The sequence below is a fragment of the Aquila chrysaetos genome, chromosome 15 (genome assembly GCF_900496995.4).
Source record: "Aquila chrysaetos chrysaetos chromosome 15, bAquChr1.4, whole genome shotgun sequence".
In the NCBI taxonomy this organism is placed as follows: domain Eukaryota; kingdom Metazoa; phylum Chordata; class Aves; order Accipitriformes; family Accipitridae; genus Aquila; species Aquila chrysaetos.
Window position 1 is genome coordinate 30,817,602 of NC_044018.1, and position 21,473 is coordinate 30,839,074.

Genomic DNA, 21,473 nt, shown 5'->3' on the forward strand with positions numbered 1-21,473 from the left:
TGGGCACCATTGGTGTGTGCGCAGGGCCTGGGGGCTGTCCCCCAAAGACCCTCCTGTAGGATGGTCCCCCTTCTGTGCTGGATGGAGTCTTGGGGGGAGCCAGCAGCAGGGGACCCTCTCCCCTCCCCAGCTGCAGCTGGGCAGGATGGAGATGGGCAGGACTGTCCCCCCCCCAGGTGCTAGCACATCCCCCCCGGACAGGAGCAGAACCGGGGGCATCCCGGGCTGCTGGGGTCTCCCAGTAGGGAGGGTGAGGGCAGGACCGAGGGCATCCCGGGGTGCTGGGGTCTCCCGGGAGAGGGGGGGCAGCCCCGGCTCTGGCCCCTCCCCGGGCACAGGGCTGGCCCGGAGGCGCCCCGGGGGGTGCGGGCAGGGGCTGGGCGCAGGGTCCCCGGGGCAGCCCCCCGGAGCCGCCCCCGCCCGCTGCCCGGTGCCCGCCGCCCGCCGCCCGGTGCTCCCCCCGCGGGGGCGGCGGGCCGGGATTGGCGGGGCGCCGCGGAGGCGCCGCCCGGCCCCAGCAAGTCTCCAACTTTCTTCCTGCCTCCCCTCGCCGCCGCCTCCCTCCTCCGCCCGCCCTGCCGCGCTCCCTCCATCCCGGGAGCCCCGCGGAGCCCCGCGATGCTCCGCTGCCGCCTGCCCCTGCTCGGGCCCTGGCTGCTGCTGCAGGTACGGGGGGGGGGCACCGGGCGCGCCCCGGCCGCACCCGCCCGCGGGCGGCAAAGTTGCTGCTGCCGCCGGGGGGGTGTGCGCGGTTCCTGGGGGGGGGGGGCGTGCAATTACCGGGGGGGGTGTCGTGCAATTATTGGGAGGGTGGTACAATTTCGGGGGGTCCGTGCCATCTGCGGGGGGGGACGTGCAGTCCTGGCGGGGGGGGAGTCGTGCAGTGGTGGGGGGGACGTGCGACTACTGGGGAGACGTGCAGTTCTGGGGCGGGGGGGGTGTCGTGCAATCGCGCGGGGGCTCAGGCAGTCACGGAGATAGCGGACAACTGGGGGGGGTCGTGCAATCACGGGGGGGCTTTTGCAGGGAGGTGAATGGGAGAGTTGTATGGCGGGGGGGGCACTGGGCAGTGCTTGCACAGCGCGGGGGGGGGGTCCTGCTCGCCCCAAGTTGGAGAGGGCTCGGGGCTGTCCCGGACTCTGCGCGGGGGTTGTGGGGCACTGCGCTCGGACATCGGGCGCAGTTGGGGGCCGGAAGGGTCCGCGGGGCGGAGGCAGCAGCGGTGGGGTCCCGCCGCCGGTGCAGCTCCCGTACACCCCCCGGTTGCGAGCAGCCCCCCCCCCCCGTTGCAGAGCGTGGAAGGCGCCGTCTGGCAGGTGCGGGGGGGGGGGGGGCAGCAAGACGCGCGAGACGGAGCCGCGCGTGGGCGGGTCGGGCCCTCTGCTCGGGGGGGGGTCTGCGGGGGGGCCCGGGGCCCCCACGCGCCGTGGGGTGCACTTGTCCCACACCTGCATCGCACCTGCGGGCGGGAGCAGGGGGCACGGGCCTGCAGTGGGGGGAGGCAGAGGGAGTTGCCCCCACTGGCCAGCTGTGCTGGGGAGTGCAGGGGGGGGGCCCTGCTGCACCCCGGGCGGAGCTGGGGCAACAGAGGTTTCGTCGGCTCTGCCAAGGGTGTGAGCACTGAAACCACCTGCAGAGGTGATGCCTCATTTCTGTCCTGACTTGGTGCGGGCTCAGCTCCAGTACTGGCATGGCCTTCACCTCTGCCGAAGGGGGGCATCTCCCTGCTAGCTCCGTCCCCCCCCATCTCGCCTGGGTGACCCTCAGCCAGGGGTTCAGCACACTGGGCATTTACCCCAGGGACAGGCTTGGCCTTGCTGAGCCGGGCAGGAGGCTTTGCCTGTTCTCGCCCCTTTGCCTGTCTGTGGAGGTTGAGGAAGAGGCTGCAGATGCAGAGGCACCCTCCCCACCCGCAGAGCCCTCCCCATGATGTCCCCCCGTCCCAGATACTAAATGCTTCCCAAAGCCACTCACCCCTGTGTGTGCCCCCTCTGCCACCTCCTCTTGGAGCCCAGTGAGGCTTTCCCCCACAAGCGGGAGCTGCTGGGTTTGGGGGCTACAGCTGCATCTGGCACCAGCATCTGTGGTGGTCATGAATGGGGGGATTTGTGCCCCCCCCCCCCCCCCCCCCCCCCCCCCCCCCACCCCCCCCCCCCCCCCCCCCCCAGCCCTGCCGGGGCGGCCAGGCTCATCACCCAGCAGATCTGATTTCCTGACACTCCATTTTTACTTTCTGTGTTTCATGAATAAAATCAAACGAGTCAATTCCCTCTCGGGAATTGGATGCACATCAGGGACACCCCCCCCCCCCCCGCCCCGCACAACCCTACCCCCCAGGCGAAGGCTCTTGCAACTTGTCTCGCTCTGGCACGCTCCTCTCTGTATGTATAGATGTGTGTGTGTGTGTGTGTCTGTGTGTGGGGGTGGCTCTGCGTGACCCCCCCCCCCCCCCCCCCCCCCGTGTCCATCTAACGCAGAGCATCTGTCGGTGCTGGAGCTGCTTCAAGACAAATGGTTTTGTTTTGATGAAATCAGGAGCAGGGCGCTGCCCCTGTCCCCCTCCCTGCCCGAACAGGCAGCAGTGGTGGGGTGGTGAGGTGGGGGCTTACAGCCGGGGGCAGTGGACCCATCCCCGGGCACGGGTGGGCATGCGGGTGCAGGAGCCTCTTGCCGTGTGTGTGGGGAATGACCCCGGGAGAGGCTGGCAGGGGCAGTGAGCCCCAACCCCTCTGCAGTGCAGGGCCAGGACCTGCCAGTGGTCTGTGGGCTTCCTGGCGTGGGGACAGGTTGCAGGAGGGGCTGGGGTCTGCACAGCCACGCACCCAGCTGGGTCGCAGGGGAAGGGAGATGGAGTTGTTCCTGCCCCCTCAGTCCTCTGGGCCTGTTGGGGAGAAACTTTCCTGGCCCTTCTTGGAGGACAGGAGGCAGCCTGATGGGTGGGGGGGGGGGGGGTGGGGCCTGCCAGCTCCCCCCGGCCCCCAGCTGCTGCATTGGACCTGAGCTCCCCAGTGCCTCGTCCCGCCGGGGCCGGGGTTGGAGCATTGGGCAAAGAGGCACATGTGGCTGCCTCCCCTGGGCAAGCACCTGGCATAAGCGGGTGCATTCGCCCCTGGGGGGGGGTGTGTTTCTGAAAGCATTCCTGCTGCAGGGAGGACAGACCCCCCGGGGTGTCTCCCTGCCACGCTGTGTGTTTGCTGGTTGTCCCTGCTGGGGGGTCTCTGTGTGTGTGTGTTTGAGCATGCATCTCCCTGCTGGGATGGACAAGCTCTCCCGGCCCAGCAGGTGCCCGTCTCTGCTGTGTGTGTGCAGATCACCTCCCCCCCCGCCCCCCACCCTTCATGGCTGCAGCTACCTGGGATTTGCCATCTCCTTCCCTGCACCTGAGCCTGGGATGGCAGCGCTTGGGCGAGCGGGAGAGATGCTGCCCAGTGCTCCCCGCAGGTGATCTCCCTGCCTCAGCCTTCCTCAGGCTGCTGGTTTATGTTTATGCATTAGCTTTTTTCTGTGCATTGAGCATTAAATCTTGGGGGTCCCTCAGAGTAGGGCTGGCCTGGCTTCCCGCTGGTTTGGGTCCCGTCCAGCCCCTCGGGTGCACCTGAGAGCAATGGGAGAGACCCATGGTGGGGCAGACTGGGCGTTAACTCCTGGGCACTTCCTACAGCCATCTTTGGGCTCAAAGGGGCAGCTGTAATTTTGCAGAGAGGAAGGGAATTCCTGGCCAGCAGCCTCCTGGCCTTCCCAGGAGGCGGATGCTTGCCTTAGCCCTGTGGTCCCCGATGCCCAGGTGACGGCCTGATCCGCACCAGGTCCTGAACAAGAGCCAGTGGTGGAGGGCGGCAGCGTGCCGCTGGCCCCAGGGCAGGCAGGAGCAGGCAGGTGGGACCAGGGTGCAGCTGGGCTGCCTGCCTGGGGGGAGAGCGGGGTGTGGTGTCTCAGCGCAGCAGTGGGGCTGGAGCTGGGACATCGGGTGTCTTTCCTCACCCCTGCTCCGCCCCTGCTGCCTGCCTGTGCCTTTGGAGGAACATGCCTCCCCGGCACCATGCCTCAGTTTCCTTCCTTCCTGGCGGGTGGGGAGGTGAGATAGCGGGTGTCTGCGAAGCACCTGGAGTGTTGCTGGCAGGTTTTCCTTCCTGGATTAACCCTTTCCAGGAAAATCCTGCCTTGCAGTGCCGGTGGCCGTGCCAGCAGGAGGCTGGTGGCGTGGGACGCCAGCCTCCAGGAAACTCACCCCGCTTCATTCCCTTTTCCTTGCTGTCACCCAAGAGCTGTCACACATCTACTGGGTTGTTGGCTGACAGATGGCTTTGCTCTTAAGCAGATGCTGCCAGCTCTTTTGGTGCAAGGACACCCCTATTCACACACCCCCCCGCAGCTCCCATTAATGGGGGGAATTTTACCGTTTCATGGCTCAGAGCCTTCTACCCCATTTGGGGCCAGGGGAGGGTAAATGGGGTTTGGGTGGCAGTGCAGCCCTGCAAGCCCCCATCTGGCCAGGAGTCCCTCCGGGCACAGAGCTGCAGGGACCAGCCCTGGCAGGACAGTGCCCAGATGGCACCTGCCAGGACCAGGGGAGTGGCTCCATGCATCCCCCCCCTTCCCGATTCCTGCAGATCTCCCGAGCTGACCGTCGTTGCGGCGGGTGCTGTGTGCTCAGCATGGCTGAGCTAATCTATCGCCAAACAAACACACACTGTTATTCCAAAAGAAGGTTTCCAAGCGACTCATTTCCCTTTTTTTAATAACTCTTCCCTGTGGTGCCCTTTGCACCCTGAGCTGGGAGATTCAATAAGGCTGAAGCCTGGAGCGTGGCGCAGCTCAGCCTCCCACTGAAGAGGGGGGGAGCAGTGGCTGCGGAGGGGGGGCACCCAGGGGTGCCCCCCGGCCAGACCCAGTCCTGCTCTTCCATTGCGTTGTTCTGGCTGAAATCTGGGGCCTGCTTTATTGCTTGCCCCTGCCCCCCCCGCCTTGTTTTTAATTGCCAGTTTTCTGCCGGGCACTGGCGGGGGGCTCAGAGGGGGTGGCTCTAGCTGGGACAGCAACGCAGCCAGCAAAGCGGGCACTTCTCTCTGCGACAGCAGCCCTAAGCTGAGCGCCAGTCAGCCCCACTGCTAATCATACCCGTGCCAATTAACACTCCCAGATTAATGACTTTTGCCCCCCCTCCCTGCATCCACAGCTCCTCCTCCCGGGGAGCCAAAGTCCCGGCAGCCGGTGGCCCAACAGTGGGGCGATGCCGTGCTGAGACCCCGGCAGCTGAAGCCTCCCACCCCCCGCCTGCCCTGGCCAAGCTCCAGCATCTCTGAAGAGCTGCTTGGCTCAGCCTTCGCGCTCAGGCGCTGAAGGTAAATGGCCCAGGAAAGATGAAGCTTCCTCTCCAGCCGCTTGGATTGCTACTAAAGAAATAATCACGTCCCTGTGCCCGTGTTCCCCCCTCCCCGCCTTTTTTCCTGATCGCTGTTGCAAAAGGAAAGTCATTGTGGAAATGAGCACCCAGCCTGCAGAAATGATCAGCTGCAAAGAGCCTGCAGGGCCCTGCGCTTGCGGTGGGATTAATTTTCCCTTCCCCAAATAAATCCCCATCAGACCCTGTTGCTCAGACAGGGGCTGACCGCCATACACCCGGGGCAGGGCAGGTTGCTCAGCCCAGTGCCGCTGTCGACACAGACCCTGTCCGACCCCTGTGGCTGTCCCAGCACCTGGACTGGCCTCGGTGGGTGTCACAGTGGGCAAAGACCCTCTCATTCCTCCTCCTGTCCCCCAAGCACTGGGCAGCAGAGCCTCTGTCTTCAGCGAGCAGAGCAAAGCTTTACGCTGCTTCGCCTGGTGCCTGCTTGGGACTGGGAGCCTGGACAGGGTGGTGCTTGCAAAACGGGGCCAAATCCGGCCCCCGGGGGCTGCGAGGGGGCTCCCAGAGGGCGGTGGGCTGCAGGGACCCATTGTCCCCTGCTCCTGGCGGGAGCCGGTGCCCGGCTGCAGTGGGGCACAGTCCTTGTGACCCCGGGACAGTGCAGCCTGAGAGGAGCTGCAGCCGCAGCGGTGCCCCTGAGGGTCCCCTGAGCCTCTGGGTCTCTCGGTGGGTTTTAATCAGCCTCTGCTGCCGGGGGGCATGCGGGGGACAGCCGTGTCCCTGCCGCTGCTCCTCCCTTCCTTCTCCTACCGGGGGGGGGGGGGGGGCGGAATAAATCCCAGCTGGCCCTGGGAATGTGCCAGGGGGGAGAAGGGGGCAGCAGGGGCAACACAGTGCTTGGGGGGGCACAGGAACAGTGTCCCCACTGAGGGGATAGCCCCGCGTTTGCCCCTCTCCGTGGTGACTTTCGTACCAGCCCTGTCTCGGGGAGGGGGGGGGGGGCGTGTGGTGCAGGGGGGGGGGGGGGGTGCTGGAAATGCAATTTATGATCCCGCCTGATACGATCTTATAAAATTTCCCGGGCACACTCGAAATTACATTTCCATAGCTCAGGAGAAGCGATCTCCTCGCACGCCGATACCTGCCACTTTTATGGCTACATTTATTGCAATAATAAAGTGAAATGGTGAGGCGAGGGGGTGGGGGCGGGCCGGGGGCGGGGGCGGAGAAGAGGCAGCTGGGCAGAAGGTAGGGGCTGCGTCCCTGAGGGCCTGGGGTCCCTCTGGTTTGGGGAGGGTCTTAGGGGGAGCTGCCACCTCTCTGCACCCCGCCCCCCCCCCCCCCCCCCCCCCCCCCCCCCCGAAAGACCTTGCCTGTCAAAGAGCTGGGGCAGCTCTGGAGAGGTAGAGGGAGTCCCACACCCTGCTCTACTGTGGGGAAACTGAGGCAGAGCTGCAAGGGCCAAGGAGGGGCAATGCGGGCATCCTGTCTGGGCATCCCTGGCTGCCGAGGATGCAGGAGTGACCTGGGACTAGCCCCTGCCAGCTCTGCCTCCATTTCCCCACACGCCGTCTGTTTGAGCTGCCCACGTCTGCATGCTCTTGCCCGCTCCTGAGCGTGAGGGGGCTCAGCCGAGGAAGCCGCGGCCCTGGCACCATGCGGGAGGGGAGCATGGCTTATGCTGAGCATGCAGCACTGTACTGGGCGGGGAGCAGCCCCTCTACCCAGTGACCCCCAGCCCCTTCCGACCCATCCCTGCGTGGTACCAGGTCCCACCGGCCGACCCAAGCCGGGTGTTTCACGCAGGATGGGCTCCAGCTGGCTCTGGGGGACGTTGCTGCCTGGGCGAGCAGGATTCAATTTCCTCTGAGCCCATCAGCCCGCGCATCCCTGTCTCTCCCGCCGCCCCCGTGCCCCCTCGCCGCTGGGTTGTGCACACCCGCCTGCACGCCCCTCTCCCCCTTCCCGCTCCGTTTATCTCCTCATTTTCTCATTCATTCTCTTTTCTTCCTTGAGTCCAATGAGTCACACAAGCCCTGAATCCTTTGCCTGGTGCTGTCTCCTCCCTTCTATTATATTTTTTCCTTTGCTCTTAACAGCACTTTTCTTTTTCACCCGTGGGGGAAGAGACTGGGGATGTACATTTTTCCCTGCTCCCCCCCAGCCACCTACCAGCTCCTGTCTCACCATGAAGCCCTTAAAAGTAATAAATAAATAAAACAACGACTGAGAAAAGAAAAGGCAGGAAACGAGTGACAGGGAAAAGGAACCAAAACGAAAGAAAGAAGAAGGAGGAAAAAAAAGTCCTACTCGGGCTATGAAATATTTATTAGCCAGCGCGTGCCGAGCGCGTTAATAAAGCTGCAGCATTTGCATATTTTTTCCATCTGCGAGGAGCGAGGTGTCTGTTTAGGGGGTGAAGGCAAACGTGCCTGTGGGAAGCTGATTTCTCCTGGCCCCCGCGCAGGTCGTGCTCCCACATGAGGCGACACCGGCCCTTGCGCGAGCGTCGCTTTGGGCAGGGGTGTCACCGGGAGCAGGACCCCAGTGCAGTTCCCGTGGGTCCGGCAGCACCAGCAGCCCCGCAGCCCCGCAGCACCTTAATGACCCAATGGTGGATTTGGTTTTGGTGAGCTGTCCGGGCTCTGCCCCCGCCGAGGACATGCTGGCACTGGGTTTGCCCATCCTGGTGCTGGGCGTTCTGCAGCCACCTGCCCGCCGTGCTGTGTTTGGATGTCTGCAAACTGCTGGCGGTTGCAGCAGCAGCAGCACAGGAGAGGCAGAGGAAAGACCAAGGAGGCCTTTGGGTGGTCATGCTGAGCTCACCTCCAGGGCAGGATTTGTCTGGCCGTCACTGCGACTCTGTGTGCGTGTGTGGCAGGGTGGCCGTGCACAAGTGCATCCCGACTTGTCCCTGTTTGTCAGCTGCTTGACCCCTCAGTGCCTGGGACGGGGGCAGGTTCAGCATCCCCCGGAGCACGATGCCCTTTCGCCTGCGGCTGGGTGGGGGCTCCCGGCCAGGAGCAGGTGCGGGCAGGAGGGGGGGGCTAAAAGGTGAGGAGGGGATGGGCTGTGTGTGGGCAGTGGGGGGGTCTGGCTGTGGGGCAAGTCACTGCCTGCACAGATGTGGGGTGCATGGCAGGGCCGGTGCTGGCCGTGCCGGCAAGGGTGGCAGGGGGCACCAAGCAGAGCCAGCCCCCCACCGGGTGCCCTGGACCTGGAGCTGCTGGCTGGGAATGGGCTTTCAAGCGTCTTTGAGCTCGGAGTCGGTGGGACGCAGGGGTGGCTGCTGGGGACAGCCAGCTGGGTTTCTCCTCTTGCCCTTGTGAGGCTGAGATGGGGGGGCTCTGCCCTTCCTCCCAAGACAGTCCTGCACCCCATTCCTGCACCCCCTGCCCGTGACACCCCACACCTGCCCAGCAGCCAGCAGCTCTCCCCCGTAACCCCTGCTGGGCTGCACACCGCTGCCATCCCTGGGCCCCCCTCACCTGCCCCGCTCCCTGTCCTGCAGCCCTGTCCTTTTGCCCTTGAGTCCTCGCTGCTGGAGGAGCAGCATCCTCGGTCGCGGCCTCCCTGGGCAGGGATGGGCAGCCGGACTGGGTCTCTCCTTGAGCTTCTGGGCTGTGGTCCCTGGGCTTCTCCCAGCCCCACCAGTACCCTGGACCCAGCCCAGGTGTGCCCAACAGCAGGTTAATTCGTTGCCCTGGCACCAAGGAGTCATCACCGCAGGTTTGCCTCACAGAGACTTTCATTAGCAGCCTGCCACTCACCAGCCCCATCTGCCCTTGCCAACGCAGAGCAGCAGGCTTGTGGCCAGCGGGGCAGAGGCACAGGCACAAGCAGAGGCATGGCCGTACCCCCAGCACGTACTGGGGCGGAGGCACAGGAATGCATTCATCCCAGGGTGCACAAACACTGAGGAGCAGAGGCTCCCCTGCAAAAGCACACATGCAGAACCATCTCACTTCATGTGTGCGTGTGTAACCTTGCATATATGCACACAGATGTTCTCGCAGGAGCATGCAGGACATGTGAAGGCATTCGTGCACATTCAGCTGCATGCAGAGTGGCACGTGCGTACACAAGCAACAGCAGGCATTTATTGCATTCACCTGCACGCTTGCGGCAGGTGCACACTGGGCTGGGCGGGCACCAGGTGATCTTGCTGCACACCTGCTGGCACCCGCGGGTGCGCACGCTCGCACACAGACACGGGAGCACGCACACTCAGAGCTCACTGTGCGCGCTCTCCCACATGCAGTCGTTCAGACGTGCGTTGCACTCCTCGGCACGCTCAGGCGCGTGCTTGGGTCCCTGCCTGCAGCCCAGCAGAGCCCACCGCTGCACCACGTCACCCTGCCACCGCATTAGCACCCGCGCGGCGCCAGCGAGATAAATGGGAGCTGTCAGAGGCACCTTGTTTGCTGCTAACCTTTGGAAATGCCACACCGCCCGGGGCTGCGCTGCACCGGGGGGGAGCGGGCCCACGGGGATTGTCGCTCACCACCTCCAATTAATCTCTTTGCACTAACGAAGGCAGCGGGGTGGCAGGGGAGAGACCAGCTTGACCCTGCGCCCATGGGGAGAGCTGGAGACCCCCATCAGCAGATCGACACCTGCTCTGCCACTGACCCCCACCAAGGCGGGGGAACAGCTCCAAGCTGGATGCAGGGGACAGGCTGGCTGTAGGGACAGGGCCTTTGGGAAGGGTTGTCATGGGTGCTCTGCTCCTGGCGCAGGCGGGGGCTGTTTTGCCTTGAGATGGTACCCCATCAGTCATGGCCCTGTTCTCGGGGTGCTGGGAGCTCATCACAGCCCATACTGGGGCAGCCAGTCCTCCCCGTCCCTCCCCACACAGATCTGCTCCCCTCCGCCAAGGTGACCGTGGGTCTCAGGGGAGCAGCTGACGGCGCTTGGCCCTGCCAGCAAATGGGATGTGAGTGGCCATCACTGCTGGTCCTGACAAGCCAAATTGATGCCGGCACCGAGAGCCTTCCCAGTCCCTCCGCAGCCACCCCCAGCCCTTCCTGCATCCTTGCCTCGCTGCTTGTGCACACACAGAGTGACACATGGGTGCCTGGAGATGCATGGCAGCCCTGCACAGCCCCACACTCACACAGAAAAGTGCACAAGGGGCTTGAGAGCAGCAAAAAAACGTATCATCTTGGGGTAATGTGTAGATGCAGCAGCACATGCACGTGTAACAGCAAAAAACAAGTGTACCAGACAAACACACATAAATGGTGCATCGCAGCCAGAGCCCAGCACACAGTGGAGCCAGGCATGGCCCTCCTCTGGCACAGGGGACAGACAGATCCTGGTGCGGCCAGGGAGGAAAGGGGCTCTGCACACACCCATGCAGGGCCAGGAGGCACTGGGACTCCCATGTGTGCCTGAGAAGCCTGTCCGAGAGATTCACGTGCAAGTGTGTTCATGCTGCACCCCAACCACTCACAAGCAGAAACATTAATATTTATCGCAAGGTGTGGGTGAGACCTGCCCTGAATGCTGACAGCGGTGGCAGGGTGCAGGGGGGTGACCTTGGCTCCCCTCAGTGCTGTCGTGGAAGAGGCTTGCTGTGGCCCCATTCTGCCACAGCTCTTGCCCGCAGGCTCTGAGACCCCCAACCGACCAGAGAAAGCCATCGTCCTGGGGCTGCACCAGGGGCTGTGGGTAGCGAGGGTCTCCCCAACGCCCCCGTACTGCCCACGGCCCCGGACTGCGCTTGTGCTGCAATCGATAGCCCTGGCTGCATCGGCAGTTGCTGCCCTGCTCTGCAATTCCCTTTCATCCCCCGCTCCCCCAGCAGCTCCTGGGGAGGGACCTGGGGGTGGGAGGGAGGCTGCCAGCCTGGCCCCTCACCCTGAGGGGCTGGGGGGCACCTCTCTCCCGGCAGGGATAGGGGCCTCTTTCCCCCAGGAGTGCCCTGCCCTGTCCTGCCCATGCCCATGGCCCAGTCCGTGCCCACAGCCCCTGGCCCCATCCTGCCCCATCCTCCTGCACAAGCCCGGCTTGGGGACCCACAGCCCTCAGTAATGCAGGGAGCTGGTGTCAGCACCTCCTTCCCCAGTACATGCCCATCCCCACTGTTTCCCACTGTGTCCCCTCTCCAGTGCCTGCCTGTCCCTGTCACTTCCCTGTCCCTACTGCATCTCTGTCTCCATCCATTTCCCATCACAGCCCTGTTCCCATCACATCCCCATCTCCACTGCATCCCCCTCACCGCTAGCAAGGGATCGTGGGGCAGGGGGTGAACTGGAAAGGGAAACTGAGGCAGAGGGAGGAGGGCTGTGGTGGCTCATGTAGCACTGCTGGGGGGAACCACTTGTCCTGGCTCTCGGCCCTAGCTGAGATGGAAAGCCAGCGCAGAGCTGAGAAACCTCCAGAAATCTTTCCCGGGCTGGTGGGGGCTTGGGCAGCGTGTGCTCATGTATGCGTGTTCCCCTGTGGGCTGCAGTCTCCGTGCTGCTCCCTGTCCCCTCTCCGTGGGTGCGGGCAGGTTTTGGGGGCTCCCCTTCCAGCTGCGGGATTACCAGTGCCCCTTGCCCGTGTGTGCTCATCTTCTGGCGAGGGAGGCCCACTGCCTCCCCACAGTGGGAGACGGGGGTCCTGGGCTGATGAATATGTAGGAGTGGGATTAACAATGGAGCATAGCTGGGGCGGAGGGGGAGCAGCGGGTCTCTCCAGGACCACCAGCTCCCCCTGCCACAAAACGCCGCTCTCCTGGCCGGAGGGGGGGTGCTGAGGGGCTGCCCTTCTCCCCCTCCCCCATTTATCTCTCCATCTCACGGTCCTGCCGCGCTCGCTCCCTCTCTCTCTGGCTGGTGAAGGCACCCAGCTTTGAAGCTGCGTTGAAATATAGATAAGGGCGAAGGCAGCAGCCGCGCTCAAAGAGAGATTGGGGAGGGAGCCGGGGGACGGCCAGACCGGAGTGGGGGGCTGCAGGGATGCTCAGCTGCAGCTTCGCACTGCACAGCCCCCTGTCCCCCCCCCCTCCCCAAGCTGGGCTGAGACCCCACAAATCCTCCTCCCCTGCACACGGACCAGGGGTCAGGCAGCCCGGCCAGTTCCCCGGGCAGAGGCAGAGCCCCGGGGCAGAATGGCTGGTGCCGGCAGCAGCAGCCCGGGCTGCCTCCTCTGCTGGTGCGGCACAGGCGAGAGCGAGCACATGCCAGAGCAGATTTACAGGCTCAGCCCAGCACACGCAGCATTAGGGGGATAAGGCAATAGATCCCGGAGACAGCAGTGCGCAGCCTGGCCGGAGACTCCAGCTCAGCAACCGGAGAGGAACGGGGCAAGCGTGGGGACCCGTGGCCGCGGCAGCCCTCCGTGGTGCTGCTCCATCCCTGGTGGGTGCCCAGCAGAGACCAGTCCCCACAGACAGACCTGCCGGGCCACAGAGGATGGGGTCCGGGGGGCTCACCCCTCTCTGATGGGGGCCATGGGAAGAGCGCACTGCACTCCGAGGGGGAAACAAGCGCCTCAGTTTCCTATGGAAGCACAGCCCCCCCCCCCCGCTCCCCCCCAGGCGAATCCAGCTGGTGCCTCTGCTCGCTGCCCTCCTTCCCTGCTCCCCTCCTCCCCACATCCCCCTCGGGAAACAGGTCGTCCAGAGCAAAAACTGCCAGAGCAGCCCGAGCACCTGCCAGCTCACGGGCGACAGTGATTGACGAGGCCGGGGCTGACGGAGCAGCATCCTTCGCGCCGGGAGCAGCTGGCAGGGCAGGCGGGGGCACGGGGGTGCAGAGCGAGGAGCAGCCGGGCTGAGGGATGGGGAAGCGGGGGGGCAGGCGGGCTCGGGCAGGGGAGGGACATGGGACACGTCAGAGACTGGGTCCCAGGGCTGAAGAGGTGCCAGCTGGCTCTGCTCACCGCTGCTGAGCCACGCAATGTCGGTCCCAGCAGCCGGACGGGCAGAGCCATGGCCATGGGGAACCTCAGGAAGGGGACACTGTGGTCCCATCCCACCTGGCGCCTGGCGGGTGGGAGGCAGGTCCCAGCCACCTCAGTGCACGGGGTCCCTTTCTCGACTGGTGTGGCTGGGAGCTTGTGTGTGACACCCCAGTGCTGGCTGCATCTCCAGAGGGTCCTGGTGTGCCAGTGCCCATCAGTGCCTCCTTAACTGGCCCCGCAAGGTTGGAGAGACCAGGCAGCTGTTCTCCATCGCAGCTCCCTGCCTCGATTTACCCCACCGGGGGAGGAGCTGCCTCTCCTCACCCTGTGAGAGCCCTTGCCAAGGTCTCCTGGCTCTGTGTTGGATGATGAGGTGTCCCCGTGCCGATGCAGGGACCTTGCAGCTGTCTGGCATTTTCCTCCCCTCCACTGCCCATCTTTTCTGCTTTTGCTGCAAATTCCCTCCCTCACAAGAATGCACAAAGTGACCATAGGGCCCGCCCCGTTCCCAGCACAGCAAGGGGTCCCCTCTCATTCCTTGTGTCCCCCCCCCCCCCCCCCCCCCCCCCGCACACAATGCACCCTACTCTTCAGCCATGTCCGCCTGGTGCAATTATCCTGGAGGGCGGAGCAGCTGCCGTGCAGCCTGGCGGGGGTCTCTGTAATTTCAGCTGCAGATCAGAGGCACTGGGTAATGCAATTAGGCTTCCCTGGCAGGCAGCATGGGGCTCTGATGCCTCCCCAGTTCTGTACACACTGCTGCCCACCACCCCTCTGCATTTTAATAGGCCTCAGCTGTGGTGGGGCAGGCAGTCATGAATTGTCCAGCATCCTGCTTCTTCCTGTCACAGGGAAATGGACAATGCTGGAGCAGCAGCCCTGGCTCCTGGGCTGTGTCTGGGACAGGCCTGTGCAGGGCCGAGCAGGGATGGGGGGTGGCATGGGCAGAGTGCAGCCATGCACAGCTGGGGGCACGGCGGACAGGGGTGGCACAGTGCCAAAGGGATGTGTGGTGCCGGAGGTGCATGGCCACAGAAGGGATGCAGGGGTGCAGGAGGGGTACACAGACATAGAAGGGTGCATGGGGACAGGCAAGAGGATGAGCCAGGGGCAGCGGGCAGGAGGATGAGTGAGGTGCAGCAGGCAGAAGGATGAGCGAGGGGGTGGCAGGCACAGCTTGTGCAGTCTCTGCCCTCTTTCCCCCAGACGGTGTGTGCTGGGAGCCACATTGCCAAGACCCTGGGGTACCTGGAGCTGGGCACCTCCGGCCTCCTCAAGGATGTCCCCTACGGCACCCTGAAGCCCCCCGTGCTTGACCCTGGGCGGCTGATTCCAGCTGAGCCCCCCCGGGGCACGGGGACACCCTCAGGCGCTGCGCAGAGCCCCTGGGACTGGCAGAAGAACCACACAGCTGGGGACCTGCCGAGTCCCCGCGCCCGGCGCAAGCCCTCGCTCAAGTCCGGCCGCACCAAGAAGATCTTCGGCTGGGGCGACTTCTACTTCAACATCAAGACGCTGAAGTTCAGCCTGCTGGTGACAGGGAAGATCGTTGACCACATCAACGGAACCTTCAGCGTCTACTTCCGCCACAACTCCTCCAGCCTGGGCAATGTCTCGGTCAGCATCGTGCCCCCCTCCAAGGCAGTGGGCTTCGAGGTGCTGGTGCCAGCCCCCCCGCCGCTCCCCCGCCCACCGCCCCAGCAGAGCACCCTGCCTGAGGGGCGCCCGGCCAAGGCCCTCAACTGCCACGTGGAATACGAGAAGACCAACCGGGCGCGGAAGAACAAGCCCTGCCTGTACGACCCCTCCAAGGTGTGCTTCACCGAGCACACGCAGAGCCATGCTGCCTGGCTCTGCGCCAAGCCCTTCAAGGTCATCTGTATCTTCATCTCCTTCCTCAGCATCGACTACAAGCTGGTCCAGAAGGTCTGCCCTGACTACAACTTCCAGCATGACAACCCCTACTTCGGCTGACGGCTGCGGAAAGGGGCGGCGGGCACCGGAGCTGGAGGCAGATGGGGGCCAGGGGCTCCTGCGCCCCATCCCGGCTGCATGGTGTCCCTCATCGCCCCCGCACCGGCCCCCCCCCCCCTTCATCACTGCAGCACCTCCCTGGGGCATGGGAGTGGGGCCAGGGACAGCCGGCCCGGGGCACAGCCGGTGCAGGGTGTCCCGGCCCCACCGCCCACCGCACTCCCATCCCTGCAGCGGGCGCACAGCCCAGCCCGCGACCCCAGGCCGGGGGATGGGCTGGGGTCTGTGGGAGCGTGTGGGTGAGTCAGGGGGTATGGCCCCATGCGATGGCATCAGCTGGGCACGTGTCACCTTTGGGGGCGAGCACAGGCGTGGTTGTAGCAGGGGGGGTTTGCCAGGTGCTGGTGGGTCAGGGTACTGGGGAGAGCTCAGGCTTCACCCTGTAGGCTGGGGGGGGGGGGCTTTTGTTCTTTCTGCAGCTGTGGGAGATGCGCATGTATGTGCGTGTGGACATGTGTGTGCACACCAGTCTGCGTGTGTGCGAGGGCACCTGTCCAGGTATTTTGGAGCCTTCCCCCCCCATTGCCCCCTCCCAGGCTGCGGCAGCGTTGCGGCACCAAACCAAGCCGCTCATCCTCCATGGAGGCTCCCCCCCACCTCCCGCTGGGGAGGACCCTGCCCAGATTCGCCACCCCTCACCCAGATTTGCATCCGCCCGGCTGCCACCCGCCACTATGCCGTGAAGAAGTGCCACGCCAGGGGCAGGGACCGGGGGGCCCCTTCCCCGAGCCGGCAGGGCCCTCGCTGGGGGCTGCCCTCACCCTGGCTCTGGGCAGGGACTTCTTCATATTTTTTTAAGAAAACTAAAATGGAAAAAAAGTGGAAAATAAAAACATTGAAAAAAAAACAACCGGAAAAGCGGTGGAGTGTGCTGATCCCATACCCCCACGGCGGAGCCCACCGTCCTCCCGCTGCCCCCGGGATGGAGGGAGGGGGACAGACCAAGGGGGGGGGGGGCGGACGGGGGCAGGGGTCGGGGCGCGGGGGGAAGAGGAAGGAGGGATGGGGTGCGGACAGCGCCAGGATCGCGGTGCCCCCGGCTGGGGTGGCCTGGACTGCCAGTTTCCCGTCGGGCCCCGCGGTGCCGGTAGCCCCTTGGCCCCGCCCCGCCCCGGCAGCGCTCGCGCGGCGTCGGCTGGGCCGGGGTGGGGCGGGGCAGGGGTCGGCACCGGCACCGGCACCGGCACCGGCACCGGCACCGGCACCGGGACCCGGACCCGCCTGGAGCGCGGACCGCGATGTGGCCGCTCCGCCTGGGCAGGGTGAGTCTCGGAGCTGACAGGGGGAGTCCCGGCGCCCGCAGGGGTCCCGGTGCCCGCGAGGTGCCAGTGCACGGGGAGTCCCGGTACCCAGGGGGTGCCGATGCCCGCAAGGAGTCCCCGGTAACCGGGGAAGTCTCGGTGCCCGCAGTGGTCCCGGTGCTCGCAGGGTGTCCCTGTCCCGGGGGCGTTCCGGTGCTCGCAGGGGCTCCCGGTGTCCGGGGGAGGGTCCGGGTACCGCAGGGGGGTCCCGGTGCCCGGGGGGTCGCCCCCTGCGTACCCGTTTCTCCCGGACCCCCGCTGGCCCCAGCGCCCTTTTGCAGCCCAGGGGGGGCGCAGCTCCTGCCCGACGGGTGTCGGGGCGGCGGTCCCCCGGCCCCCCCCCCGCCCCGGGCTGGGCAGCGGCACCCCCGGCTCGGCCGCGGCCGCCGCCCCCGCGGACTTTGCATCCGTCCCAAAGTCCCCGGGCCGGGGCAGCCACCGCTGCCGGCCTTGGCCCCTGCCCAGCGACCGCGGCCCCGCGGGTGATGCAATGGGGCGGCCGTGGTTACATCACCTGGGACCGGGCACCGGCACCGGGCACTGCCGGCAGGGCCAAGGCCAAGAGGTGGGGCACAGTTCCCCTTCCATGCCCCTCGGGACCCCGGGCTGAGGGGAGCAGTAGAACCCCCCCGCCCCGATGTGAACAGTGTTGTGTGTGTGAGTGCTGCAGGTGTCCTCGCACCCACCCCACCACGCAGCACTGTGCACAACGTGGGGGGCCCCGTGGGGTGGCCGAGGATCTGGCCGTCCCACCTGGGCACGCACACATGCACACGCGTGTGCAGCTCTGCTGCGCACGTGCTCTGCACCCGTGGCAGGTTTGGCTGCCATTCTGGCTGCTTTGGCACCATCTCTCAGCAGAGGCGAGGTGCTCCTGCCCTGGCTGTGGGCCTGGGAGACTGTGGGGGGGGTCCCTAGGTGCCTTGTGGTGGGGACCTTGGGGGTCCCCACTTGCCCACCCTGGGGGGTGGCACCAGTGGCTGGAGACAGAACACCGATGTCGCTCCTGGCGCTGTCACCTGCTGGTCCAGGGGCGTTTCAGGGGTGAGGGGGCCTGGCACACACCTTTGCGGGGTTGCAGCCTGTCAGCCCCCCCTCTCCTGTGCAGGCCCTGCAGCGATGTGGTGGCTGGGTGGCCACTGGCAGCCAGCGGGTGCAGCATGGCACCGCCACAGCGGCTGCCACCGGGCACGTGCCTGGCTGGACAGGTCAGGAGAGTCTGGCCGAGAGCGACCCCGAGATGTGGACCCTGGTCCAGAAGGAGAAGGATCGACAGTGCCGGGGGCTGGAGCTCATCGCCTCTGAGGTGGGGTATGCGGTGCTTGGGGCAGGGGGTGGTGACAGTCCTGGGGGGTCCCTGCTCAGGTGGGAGCTCTGCTGCCTCGTCTCTGACCCCCTTTCTCCCCCAGAATTTCTGCAGCCGGGCAGCACTGGAAGCCCTGGGCTCCTGCCTCAACAACAAGTACTCAGAGGGGTATCCTGGCAAGAGGTAAAGGAGGGGAGCAGGCTCTGGGAGGAGGGAGGCCACTGGTGGCATCAGGGGTCCTCCGGCAGCCGGGATTCGGCTGCAGGAAAGGTTAAGGCGAGCCCTGGGGCAGGAGCAGGTGCTTCAGCGGGGAGGCTCTCCTCTCCACTGAGGTCTTCTGTGGGGCAGGGTGGGAGGCTGTGGGGCTGACGGGGGCAAGGCCCCCTGTAACCACCTCCTTTCTTCTCCAGGTACTATGGGGGAGCTGAGGTGGTAGACCAGATTGAGCTGCTGTGCGAGCAGCGGGCTCTGGAGGCGTTCGACCTGGATCCTGCCCGCTGGGGCGTCAACGTTCAGCCCTACTCGGGGTCTCCAGCCAACTTTGCAGCCTACACAGCCCTGCTGCAGCCCCACGACCGCCTGATGGGGCTGGACCTGCCTGATGGGGGCCAGTATGTTGTGGGGTGGGGCAGCCTGGAGCCTGCTGCCTCCTGGGGGGCCTGGCCTGATCCTGCACCTCTGCCTTCCCCTGCAGCCTCACACATGGGTACATGTCGGACATCAAGAGAATCTCAGCAACATCCATCTTCTTCGAGTCGATGCCCTACAAACTTGATGTGAGCTGAGGGGGGCAGGTTCCTGGGGGAAGGGGAGATCTGCTGGCTGAGCCATTGATCCTGACGGTGCCCCTGAGGTGCCTGAGCTGTTCTGCCATCCCCTGCCCTACCCTCCCTGTGTCCCAACCACATCCCGGTGCCATGTTGTGCTTGGGAGCTGCCTGTGCTTCAGCCAAACGTGCTGTGCTCAGAGCTTGGGGCAGGGAGGTGCGTGTGCCTCAGCAAGCTGTCTGTCTGTCCTTCTCAGCCAGCCACGGGGCTGATCGACTACGACCAGCTGGAGATGACGGCACGGCTCTTCCGTCCTCGTCTCATCATCGCTGGCACCAGTGCGTACGCCCGGCTCATCGACTACGCCCGCATGAAGAAGGTACGCGGTGGCAGGCTCCGTCCTGGGTGATGGAAGCTCTCACGCCTGCGGCGGCTCGAGGGCAACTGCACCCCACTCATGGCTGTGGGGACAGGGACAGCCCATGACTCCCTGTGCCCCACATCCCCAGGTGTGCGAGGAGGTGAAAGCGTACTTGCTGGCGGACATGGCGCACATCAGCGGGCTGGTGGCAGCCAAGGCCATCCCTTCGCCCTTTGAGCACGCAGACCTGGTCACCAGCACCACGCACAAGACCCTGCGCGGCGCCAGGTGAGTCTCTGTCCTGCTGCCCCCTCCCCTGGGAGGCTGCCCGCCCGCGGTGGGGGAGCACAAAGCAGAGGTTGCATTTCGTGCTCTGGCTGGGGCCAGAGCTGAGCAGGAGGGAACCGCGGGAGGGTGGTAGCCATGTCGGCGCTGCCCCATGGTGCAGGGGGGCCAAGCCCCTGCCGTAGGGCAGTGGTGGGCAGGCAGGAGGAGCATTACCAGCTCTCATTCACCACCAGGTCAGGGCTGATCTTCTACCGCAAGGGCGTGCGCTCGGTGGATAAGAAGACGGGCAAGGAGACGCTCTACGACCTGGAGGACAGGATCAACTTTGCTGTCTTCCCCTCCCTGCAAGGCGGGCCCCACAATCACGCCATCGCTGCCGTGGCCGTGGCCCTCAAACAGGTCTGTGCCAGGGCGGTGGGCTCAGGGCTGGGGGCGACCCGGGCCCTGAGCTGATGTGGTCCCCCCTCCCAGGCCAGCTCGCCAGCTTTCCGCCAGTACTGCCAGCAGGTGCTGAAGAACGCCAAAGCCATGGCGCAGGCCCTGCTCCAGCGTGGGTACACCCTGGTGTCAGGTAATGCCTCCTTCCCTGTGCTTTTGGGGACAAGGAGGGACGAGGCTGCAGTAGGTCACAGGTGGCACCACTTGGTCTCAGTGCCCCCAAGCAGCAGTGGGGAGCATTGGGGGGAAGAGGAGGGGGGTGCGAGGCAGAACAGGGCTTTGGAGGCAGAACGGGGGCAGCGCTGCAGAGTCGGGAAGGGGCCGGGATGTGGTGGTGAGGAGAGGGGATGGCTGGGCGTGCTCAGGGGTGGCTGTCACTCCTAACCCCTTTCCCTTGCTCCCCAGGTGGCACCGACAACCACCTGGTGCTGGTGGACCTGCGGCCTAAGGGCATCGATGGCGCACGGGCTGAGCGCGTGCTGGAGCTCGTCTCCATCACTGCAAACAAGAACACGTGCCCGGGGGACAAGAGCGCGCTCACGCCAGGGGGGCTGCGCCTGGGTGAGGGACAGGCCCTACTTGGAGGAGTCTTCCTGCCTCCTTTCCCTGGGAGGGGGGGTCCTAGGCTTTCACCCCAGGGTATCCCCCCTCTGTTTCACCCTCTCTGAGGACTCTATGTCAGAATTTGGGGCCAGTTTCTGGCTCAGAGAGGGGCACAGGACCCCATGGGGGCTGGGACTTGGGGAGCCCCTTGGTGGGATTGGCTTCCGCAGTTGGTGCCCCCGAGCAGCTCCTGGCCCTGATGGGCTCTGTCCCCCAGGTGCACCCGCGCTGACCTCCCGCTACTTCCGTGAGGAGGATTTCCAGAAAGTGGTGGCTTTCATTGACGAGGGCATCGCGCTGGCCCTGGATGTCAAGAGCAAAACCAGTGAGTGAGCGGGGGCCCTCGTCTTCCCCCTTCCTGGGTGCCAGTCAGCACCTCTCTTGTTTGGGGTGCGGGGACTGTGCCCCAAGCTGGTGCCAGCCTCCTCTCTGCCCCCAGGCAAGCTCCAGGAGTTCAAGACCTTCTTGCTGCAGGACGCGGAGACGCAGCGCCGCTTGGCTGACCTGCGCCAGCGTGTGGAGACCTTTGCTCGTGCCTTCCCCATGCCTGGCTTCAGTGACCACTGAGCGGGGACTCCCACCGCTCCTGCCAGGCCAGGACTACCTGGGGGCAATGGGAGACTTAAAACCGCCCTCTGCATTCCCTACTCCCCTTCATCCCCCACCAGCACCTTTAGGATCAGGTACTCCCTCCCCGGGGTGGGGGACGGCTCGCCCCTGTCCTGCTCTCAGCGTTAGGGTACAGAGACCCGCCGCAGACCCTGATGGGGGGGAGGGCCCAGTCCTTGCTCCAGCCTTGTCCCCTCTGTCCAAGTAAGTCTTGCACTTTTCTGGGGGACAGGGTTGCTAATAAAAGTGGGGGCAGAGCCTGCCGGTGCAGAGGAGTGTGGATGCTGAGCTGGGGAGGGAGAGGTTGGTGACGAGGTGTCATGGGGGACAGTGTCCCTGGGGGCCCTCAGCACTGTGCCAGTGCACTCTGAGTGGACGTGGGGAATAGACCTCTGGGTCTCCTTGCCCATGGTCATACCTCAGTGTCCCCATCCCTTCTCCTCCACCCCAGTGCTTCATTCAGTGGGCTCTGAGGGCAGGGGAGAGGCAGAGGGTTACACTGAGCCCCGGAATGAGACAGGTACAG

General features: G+C 65.3%; 2 protein-coding genes across 2 annotated transcripts; both read left to right on the plus strand.

Moving 5' to 3' along the window:
• Window positions 1-469: 469 nt before the first annotated feature.
• On the plus strand, window positions 470-16,114 carry NXPH4 (neurexophilin 4). Its single transcript, XM_030036785.2, has 2 exons — window positions 470-666; window positions 14,447-16,114. The coding sequence occupies exons 1-2, from the start codon at window positions 619-621 to the stop codon at window positions 15,212-15,214; spliced, it is 816 nt and encodes a 271-aa protein (XP_029892645.1). The 5' UTR covers window positions 470-618; the 3' UTR covers window positions 15,215-16,114.
• Window positions 16,115-16,390: 276 nt separating this feature from the next.
• SHMT2 (serine hydroxymethyltransferase 2) lies at window positions 16,391-21,217 on the plus strand. Its single transcript, XM_030036784.1, has 12 exons — window positions 16,391-16,536; window positions 17,684-17,881; window positions 17,985-18,064; window positions 18,292-18,492; window positions 18,576-18,657; window positions 18,905-19,027; window positions 19,158-19,297; window positions 19,531-19,696; window positions 19,769-19,868; window positions 20,141-20,296; window positions 20,556-20,663; window positions 20,778-21,217. The coding sequence occupies exons 1-12, from the start codon at window positions 16,513-16,515 to the stop codon at window positions 20,903-20,905; spliced, it is 1,506 nt and encodes a 501-aa protein (XP_029892644.1). The 5' UTR covers window positions 16,391-16,512; the 3' UTR covers window positions 20,906-21,217.
• Window positions 21,218-21,473: the final 256 nt, after the last annotated feature.